The sequence below is a fragment of the Erpetoichthys calabaricus genome, chromosome 10 (assembly GCF_900747795.2).
Source record: "Erpetoichthys calabaricus chromosome 10, fErpCal1.3, whole genome shotgun sequence".
NCBI lineage: Eukaryota > Metazoa > Chordata > Cladistia > Polypteriformes > Polypteridae > Erpetoichthys > Erpetoichthys calabaricus.
Genome location: NC_041403.2, coordinates 145,515,973 through 145,526,084, shown reverse-complemented (window position 1 = coordinate 145,526,084; position 10,112 = coordinate 145,515,973). Strand labels below are relative to the sequence as shown.

General features: G+C 39.4%; 1 protein-coding gene across 1 annotated transcript in view; it reads right to left on the bottom strand.

The window, feature by feature from the left end:
* Window positions 1-535: 535 nt before the first annotated feature.
* Window positions 536-10,112, bottom strand: part of angpt4 (angiopoietin 4) — a 210,477-nt gene continuing 200,900 nt past the window's right edge. Inside the window, exon 9 of the mRNA XM_028812028.2 lies at window positions 536-1,324. Within this exon, the coding sequence (XP_028667861.1) occupies window positions 1,164-1,324 (161 nt within the window). The 3' untranslated portion in view covers window positions 536-1,163. The remainder of the gene's footprint in view (window positions 1,325-10,112) is intronic.

Genomic DNA, 10,112 nt, shown 5'->3' with positions numbered 1-10,112 from the left:
TGATAATCATTACTGTTTAAGGTGCTAAATGGGAACTTCATCATGGAAGGCGCTACTGTATAGGCCAGTGGTTCTCAAACTGTGGGGCGGGCCCCCCTAGGGGGGCGCAAAGTAACAAAAAGGGGGGCACGAAGATGTGAAAAAAGAAAACAAGAATTGAAAATATTAAAAATACATCTATTGAAACCAAAACAAATGAACTTAAACTACATTCTGATACTAGAAAAATAAATATAGAGTTAGATAAATGTCGATAAAAGTTAAGTAGGTATAATAAAATATGCATCTATGATATATCATTAATTAAAAAAGAACAACATGGTATTAGTGGGCTCCTTTCAAAAAAACCTTAGGGGGGGCGCGATTAAAACTGTTATGAAAACTCGGATCGCAAATCCTTAAAGGCTGAGAAACGCTGGTATAGGCAAAACATAACTGTCAGAGAGTGTTTTCATATTGGTCCAAGAAAAATGCAAAGATTATGGATTTACAAATCTCTAAAAATAAGTCAGACTCCAAAGTTCAATTCCCTTGGCTTGGCTTGAAAGGATGGTTTAATAGTGAAAAGAAAACAGTACACTAAAATGAGACAAGTATTATATGAGTGAGCTTCGCTTTCTCACTACTGATTCTGTCTATTTGGTTATTATAACAACAGGAGGGATCAGAAGTAAGGCATCCTTGCAGTGATGTCCCAAAAAAATTCAGGTCTTTTCTTTGTTGTGAGAGTGAAAGGCATTAGCACTTGAGCCAAGAATGAATATGTCTCTCATTCTTCTAAACTTTCAGTACTAAGTTTGACATTACAACCATCTGGATGGATCAGAACGTTGAAGATTATGAAGTGGAATGGGCAATGGCACTCTGGACGTCAAGAGACTGAATAGCTAAGGACATTTTAAAAGTTTGCTCTTTCACATTTGCAATGTCAATATAATTTTCTTGTATGTTACAGTTTCAAACAATCTGCAGGCTACTAGAGGAACCATATATACAAATGCAATCATTTTTGATATTGTTTCCTTCTTTTGAGAGCAAAGGGGCTGCAAAGAAACAGAGAAACCTGCTCCATGATGTGGTGCATTTGGGCCACAGCCTTTGGTGACATTTGGCATTCTCCCACCATTGTAACTTTTCTATACATGGATTCCTTGGATGAAATTTCAGAAGTCGCTGGGTCTGATCATCATTGCAGTGGACCGGAGAGAATAGCTTGGACCCCTGAAGTGATGCCACTTGATTCCATTGAGCTTCCTTATGTTGTGTCCAAAAGTGTAATATATTCCGTTGAGATTGGACAAGCCACACGCATCAAACCACCAGCCTGAGGAAGATAACAAGAAAATGAGTGAGCATATTCAAGCTTGAGCTATCAGAAAATCATCATTAAGTGGAAACGATTTTCTGCAGTAAATTGATAACATGTACACTTTACCTAAAGAACACATCTAACAGCAATGAAGGTTTAGTCATCTGTTTAAAATAACACCATATTCCATTATTATCTCCTTATATCAAGATTAACCTTTAAACATACTTTAGGCTGAAGATAAACAAGTTACCATGTGTGCACAAAATGCCAGCCCTGAACATGACTGCCAGCTGTAAAGCAGAGTGTTCTGATCTTAAACCCGTGAGACTTGCTGCATTGCCCATATGGGATCTGTACCGTAGCTATTTATAACCCCAGCAACTGCTGAACTCTTTCTAAATGCCAATAAAAGTGAATATAAAGGAAAGCCATCCTCCTCTCTTAATATAATCAAGACTTCTTCAGATTCGTTCACATCTTTAGAAAACCATTGCAGTTGTATACGTTTTGTATCACCAAAGCCTTATAGGAACTCTCTGCTCCAAAATGATATCTTACTTACCCCAAATTGCGATGGCCTGGAAAACGTTTTAATCTCATGTTTTCATATTGGAGAAACGTGTCTTCAATTTGTAAGTTCGAACTCGTATTACATGTGTCAGGATCTAGCGTATAAGTTTCATTTTTTTAGCGGTTCCTTGGTCTCTGAAAATTATTTGGTATGTTTTAGGGGTTTCTGAGGCCAAGGAGTCAAATGTTATATATCTATTTTTTGCCTTCTTGTGTTTTTACATTGTTAAAAAAATCTAGTCACGTTCTCCTGCAGTATCATTTTTTATGTCTTATGTATGCTGCCATGATGGAAACTGGCTGCTAGGACGTTACACCCCATTGCTGGGATGTGGTGCCAGTGGTAAGCGTATAGTATCATGATATTTTAAAGGCTGATGCCGCACATTATTCATGAGAGAAATTTTTTTTTCTGCCTTCTAATTACCTGCATTGTGAGGGAGCATCAAATACGGCACTACGGCCATGTGGCGCGTGATCCAGCTCATAGATTCCTCATTGTTGGGGACCAAGCCAAGGGGTCACCCACGTAACACCTGGCTGTGGCAGATAGAGGGTCATTTCCAGAGGGTGAGACTGGACCGCGCGTCTGCCTGGGGGGTTGCCAACTGGGATCCCGAGCCATTTCGTCGTGTGGTAGGTACTGTACCAGTGCATGCTCCCCAACTTGACTTGACTTGTCTTCTGATTATGATTTACATCTCATGCTTCTTGGCTCTGGTTACATGTATCGTTTTTTTTTGTTTATGACTTACCACTCTGTTCTTTGACCAAGATTCTGGTTACATCTCTCTTCTCCATGCGATCAGCTGATTCCATTCTTTTTCAAAACTGCTTTTGTCTTCTTCAAGCAGTACATTAGAAGATTGTTCAGAAGTGCTTTATGTTCCAGTATTTCAAGAAATATACATGCATTTGTGTTTTTGTGAGCATACAACTGAATATCTGACATATGGATCAGGTGACCCGAGTAACTGGAAATGTATTCATGGACATTTTGATGTTTTACCTGTTTTTTAATGTTGGTCCTACTTGATGCCCATTGAATCAGGAATTCTCTGTTCTCCATGAAAACAGAAGTTAGATATTTTTCTTGACTGTCACTACAAACAATGGCAGTTAAGTAACAGATACAAAATTATCACTTTGAACAGATGTTTCTTTAATGGCACATCTTAGATATTAATGATTATAATACTGGCCAGCACATTTTTTGAATTTCCATTACACATATTGGGCAGCACGGTGGTGCAGTGGTAGCGTTGCTGCCTTGCAATAAGGAGACGTGAGTTTGCTCCTGGGTCCTCCCTGTGTGGAGGTTGCATGTTCTCCCCGTGTCTGCGTGGGTTTCATCTGGGTGCTCCGGTTTCCTCGCACAGTGCAAAGACATGCAGTTTAGGGACATTGGTGATTCTAAATTGTCTCTAGTGTGTGCTTGGTGTGGGTGTGAGTGCCCTGCGGTGAGCTGGTGCCCTGCCCAGGGTTTGTTTCCTGCCTTACACCCTTTGCTGGCTGGGATTCGCTCCAGCAGACCCCCATGACTCTGTACTTAGGATATAGCGGATTGGAAAATGACTGACTGACATTACACAAATTTAAAGGTTAAGCATTGTGCTTTAGCTCATCACTTTTAAGCCCTCATTGTTTTTACTTTTACTTTGACTTGCTGTCTGTGCTATCATGTTGTATCAATAGTCTCTAAAGCGTAAGGCAAGTGCTAGAACAGCCATTCTGCTCTTCCCTGCTGTCTTTAAGGCCGTTAGTAACCGTTATAAAAACCATAATAAATCCATTAAAATCAGAGGTTAAAATGCAGTCTTCTAACTCCTCCCGATGTCAGCACACCTCCTTCTTTGTCTCCTCGGCTCACCCATGACTTGCGTAGCCAGTGGAAACTCAGCAGCCACAAACTCCTTTCTGCCCACCCTCGTCTTGGCTGCCTCCAAACTGTGCCGCCAGACCGTCCGAGGTCGGCTCTCCTCCTGTCTTCCTTCGCGCTCACTCAGTCACACCTCGGATGCCTAGGGAGGTCATCTGCCTTGCTCTCCACACTCCACCCAAACATTCAGTGTGTAAACTAGCCCTGAGAGCACCATAGCCTACGGTCCTTCACGGGGCCCCAGCTTGTACTGCCTTCTCCTTCCAGGTGGCCAGATCGTCCTCCCAAGACTGCCTTTCATGTCCTTAAACCTCTTTCTCTATCTTTCGATCATTTTTCCTATTGTTCCTCCAGATCCCCCTGTGCCAGCCCGTACTTATATGGCTCAGTGGGCGCAGCACCTTAATCACACGCTGCAGGAAGCCTGTGAAGCAATTGAGAACAATGACTCGCCCCAATTACCTCATTAATTCCCCACGGTTGTGCAATCGTGCCCAGGGAGAATGACACGACTGTCTGGATTTAAAATTGGCTATATTTTTGAATCTGCGGACCCGCTATACCACAATTTTGTTAATAGTATATTATATTTTGTTTGAAAGTTTTTTTTTTGTAAATACAGTAATCCCTCGCTATATCGCGCTTCGCCTTTCGCAGCTTCACTCCATCGCGGATTTTATATGTAAGCATATTTAAATATATATCGCGGATTTTTCGCTGCTTCGCGGGTTTCTGCGGACAATGGGTCTTTTAATTTCTGGTACATGCTTCCTCAGTTGGTTTGCCCAGTTGATTTCATACAAGGGACGCTATTGACAGATGGCTGAGAAGCTACCCAGCTTACTTTTCTCTTTCTCTTGCGCGGACTTTCTTTGATCCTGACGTAGGGGGATTGAGCAGGGGGGCTGTTCGCACACCTAGACGATACGGACGCTCGTCTAAAAATGCTGAAAGATTATCTTCACGTTGCTATCTTTTGTGCAGCTGCTTCCTGAAACGACATGCTGCACAGTGCTTCGCATACTTAAAAGCTCGAAGGGCACGTATTGATTTTTGCTTGAAAAATAAACTCTGTCTCTCTCTCTCTCTATCTCTCTCTCTCTCTCTCTCTCTGCTCCTGACGGAGGGGGTGTGAGCTGCCACCTTCAACAGCTTTGTGCCCGGTGCTTCGCATACTTAAAAGCAAACAGCCCTATTGATTTGTTTGCTCCTTTGAAGAGGAAGATATGTTTGCATTCTTTTAATTGTGAGACTGAACTGTCATCTCTGTCTTGTCATGGAGCACAGTTTAAACTTTTGAAAAAGAGACAAATGTTTGTTTGCAGTGTTTGAATAACGTTCCTGTCTCTCTACAACCTCCTGTGTTTCTGCGCAAATCTGTGACCCAAGCATGACAATATAAAAATAACCATATAAACATATGGTTTCTACTTCGCGGATTTTCTTATTTCGCGGGTGGCTCTGGAACGCAACTCCCGCGATGGAGGAGGGATTACTGTAAATACGACTATTCGCTAAACTAAACTACTGTACATCATTTTTAAAGTAGCTTTTTCTGTTATCCATCTTTTCTCTTATTCGTCATGGCCTTGGTCCCGACCCCTGGTGGATAATCGAGGTTTTACTGTATATACCTTTTTCTTCTCTTAAGCTTCGATAAAATTAGTTTTAATTTTACTTTGCGGACAAATAAATGATATCTAACCTAATCTTATATACACAGTGCATACAGTTCAGAGTTAGAACAATACAAAACATGGACATGCAGAAGTTGTAATGTGGGCCTCACATTATGAGTGCAGATCCATAACCAAAGGAAATTGAAGTAGCTAATCAACTCACTATGGCTCACCACAGAGTAATGGAGAACTGGGAGCAGTTCACCACAATTTCCAAGCATAGTGTGTGTTTCTACTGAAGTTCTCAACTTCTTCCTTTATCTGATTACACTTGGATCAAGTTTTGATCACAGGTGTGCAAACAAAATCCAGAAGCTGGTTCTATTTCATATTCCAGACCTGGAAGGAGCAACTTTTTCACAATTTGCAGATGTAACATGCCAGCTTGATGCTCAGATATTATAAATAGCAATAAAATCCAGCTCCCACAAACATTTCTCTGTTCTTAGAGAATCTGTCTGGGACATAACGTCCTACTAGTCTACCAAAATGAAGGTTAGCTCGAATAATCCAGTATGCCAGAAATTTCTTAGCTGAATAAACATTTTTATTTTTTATTAGAAATCATAAAATGTATTGGCAACAAATGGAGGAGCAAAATTTTGGCTATTGATTGCACTAAAAATATATGCAGAAGCAGAGTTCAAAGGGAAAAGATGTTTGGATCAGTGATGGCACCACCCTGCAGATATTACTGAGGTTAAATGTCAGGGATACCAAAGGTTCTGTTTAGCTCAGCTTGTTCGGTCATTTGGGTAAGGTTGGGATCACATAGACTGGGGTTTGGTGAACATAAAGGATGGGATACTAATGAGGAACTGTATCTTGATTACAGTGTTTTACGATTTTTTTTTCTTTTCTCCTGTTCTTTTCAAAAAGGCGTGTTGCAGACACACTGTACGCAGTGAAACAGAATGGACCTCTTGTGTGGCACCTCTCCAATTCTGAATTATTGTCAAAAAGGCCAAAATATAACAAATTCAGAGTGTATTATCTTAAACACATAATAAAACAAATACAAGACAAAAAGTACCTAGAAAGAAGATTATAAAATAAGCCATGAGGCCTCCTAAATCAGTCTTCAACTCCTGACTACTAGGTAAGGTTGCTTACATATTTACGCACCTCAAAAATATCATCATCCATTCTTTCCATCTGTTTCTCTCTCTCCGTCTTTCTCTCTCTCTCTTTCTCCATAAACCCGGTTCAATTTTTATACATCTTGGAACCTTTGCACTAAAAATGAACTTTCTCCCCAAACTGTCCTCATCTGAGGTATTCTTCAACCCTCAAAGTTTTTAAGGCCTAAACAATCCTTGGGCCACAAAAAGGTCCTCATTTGCTATTAGGACACAAGGCTAGAACTTCCCCAATGACATCCTATACCCCTGACCATCCCAGGTGGCATGGTAGTTGCCCATTCATCAAATGTCTTAAAGGCGGACCTTGGCAAATAATAAGGTTTGAGGATGTGATCTGGAGATTATTAAATTAAACCATAATGTTGTGCTGCTCAAAACCAGATAGAGACTATAACACTGTTGTCACAACCAAAACGCTAGCCAAACCTTGTCAAGATCTTACCTACAAATTAAAAATGTTCTGTCCTTTCTTTGGTCTTCTGATTTTCTTTTGGAGATTTTAAAGAACAAGGAATTCATTGGTCATATTTATTTTGTGTATTAAAATGTTTTTAATGAGTTTAAAAATGAATAGAGTAACACTACCCCCATACCATTTTTTTACTTATGGCTGTCACAGTTTTCTGTACCATTTGACGTGATGTGATGACCGATTGTTAGAGGTTGTTTCCAGGCAGTCGAGTAATATAACATTATCATCTTGACCATATACAGTAGAAGATGGATCTATTTTTGGACAATAAGCCCAAGAGTGTGGATTCACTCCAGACTTTTACGGTTTGTTCTTTTGTTGGGTTATGAATATTTTGGTTATTAAACATATTCCCTTCATTGACTTACGATTTAGCTCTGGATACATACTCATGCATTGTTTTACGAAATCCCTGCACCTGTGCTTGACTATGATTTTAGTTACATATCCTGGGCTTTTCTAATCTGATTCTTGTCTTCCTGGTTATGACCTTTGGCGTGATATATAAACTTTGAAACATCTCCTGATTAAATTTCCATTCAAAACTGCTGCCACCCTGCTCAGTCAGTACAGAAGTCAGTTATGTAAAGAATCTGTTAGAGGAAACCCTTGCAATAGTCTTTAAAATCTTCTGAACCATCTTGGACGACGTGGCACTGGCTTTTAAAGTGTTGTGTAAATAACATTATGAAATCCTACCAACATTATGTTGCATCATAACGCCAGAACTACAAAATGGTGGCGCCCAGTAAAAACAAAATAATACAAACACTTTGTACTTTCTTGCAATAAATATTTCCTTTTATAAATATACCTTGTTGCCTGTTTGGTTAAAAGGCAGAGTTTTAATGGTTTCACTCTGTTGTTGGGCATTTTGAGACATGTGTAATATTTTCAACTTTAAAAGCAAGCTCCTCACTGTTACTCTTATCTAGGTTGCAGCCTGCAGGCAGCAGTTCATGGACTTGTAGTCCTGGTGTGATCCTCTTCTGGGCTGACCAGTGACAGTCCTGGCCTGCTTTACAGGTCTTTGGAAGCCTCATTCCCTTATCACCATGTTTGGAACTCTTGATCATGACAAACATTCCCAGAACGGATGACTTTTTATTCCCCAGAAGATGCCATATTTCAAAATGTAACTTGTTTTTTCTTATTAGGCTTCATTTTAAAACAGATGATTCCAGGAGTATTTTACCAATGATCTGTTTTCTTTTTTGAATAATATCTTTACTGTACAGAACCAACGTCACATTTATATTAATATTTGATTATGTCTGACCATGCTTTGCCTGGTAGTCTAGTAGTATTTGGAGTGCCTCTTTATTATTTAAGATTATTTTAATGTATTTAATGCCAAAGAACTGTTAACAGAACTAGAAGTCTGCTGGAGAACATGCAGTGCATGAAGAGCCAAAATCCAATATTTTCAAATTTTAAGAAAAGCATTATCCTCAGGCCATAATAAAGGCAATTTGCCATTCACCATCAAATGACATTTTTATTAGTTAAACTGTGATGGCCATCAGTCAATTGGGCAGCTGAAAGGCAATAACTGCAGAGAAAAATAAACACCGGAATTTCTTAAAATCAAACAAATAGAAGCGTAAAAGTAATAATGTGTTAATTCTCTGAATCTCTGCTGCAGGAACATGTCAGACAGACAACAGACAGAGCAGTTCATCCAAGCAGCTGGAAAGGCTCATCTGTCTGACAGAATCTGCTATAAAAATGCTTCTTATTTAAAAAATAAAAATCCTGAAATGTATTGATTTATAAAATAAGTTTCTGTCATTCTTTGCTGATTATTTTAATACTTCACTATTCAGCCGTTGTTTTGTTTGGAGAGAACCCTGCAGATTTTGCCCAGTGTAATTTGATAAGTAATTACTGTGGATGCAGTGCAAGAGCAGAGACTTCAAAGAGTGCCAGCTGTGCATAAGTTATTAAATCAAACATTTTTATTCCTCCAGGAACATCTATAAGCAATCATATTTGGAATTTTAAAAATCTACTTGTCTGCACATTGACATGAGGGTCAGATGAACTAACTTACCCTGCTGAAGTACATATAATGTTGGACTGTTCAGATATGTTTTGTTGATCACTTTTAAGAAGTGCTGGAAAGTTGGCTTGTTTCAAGTCTGGACTGAGGTTATAGGGGCCTGCGGTGATGTTTATTGCTCTCTCAGAAATGGCAACAGTAATTTGCTGCCAATTCTGTGATTTACTGGATGTGCTTTGTTTGTCTAATTATTTGCCCGACTTCTGAACTCAGATTTATGACTTTAGCAAGCATAAGTCTACCCATTTCTAGGCATGTACAGTGTGATATGGTTTGCAGCATTACTAATTCTCAGATTAGACAGGTCTAAGAGATATGAGATAAGAGAGTCACTCAACCTGTTACCACTTTACTCTAAATTATATTACACAGTAGTGTCTTTAAAAACTGGTGAAAGACGTACTGGAAACTTGCTTATGAAAATAGGGAGGAAAACACGAAAAAATACATGTATAAGTGTGAAATATCTTTGAGGCTGATCTGATATCGTCGGGTTTTTATTATTTGTGGAATAAAATTGGAGATGTTGTTCCTGGTATATCATTCACCTTCAATCCGTCAACTTTAAAGGATGGACTTGATGATCACATCTTTTTTATAACAGATTATTTCTTATGTTTTGGTGAATGAGAATGGAAATGTGCTTTATTTTTACAAATGGAGGATTTTGCACTTCCTTGTTCATGATGTTACAGATTGAGTTTAAAGCTGATTGGTTGAAGGTTAATTATACAGAACCCCAATATGATGATTACTCAAACCAGCAGCAACGAGCACATAACACCCATCCTGCTCCGTCTTCACTGGCTCCCTGTGTCTTACAGAATCAAATATAAAATCCTACTAATAACCTACAAAGCTTTAAATAACCTCGCGCCAAACTACATCAGTGACCTTCTCCATCACTATGTGCCTGTCCACCCACTAAGGTCCTCTGATTCTGGCAATCTTGTTGTGCGCCACACTAATCTACACTCCATGGGTGACAGGGCCTTC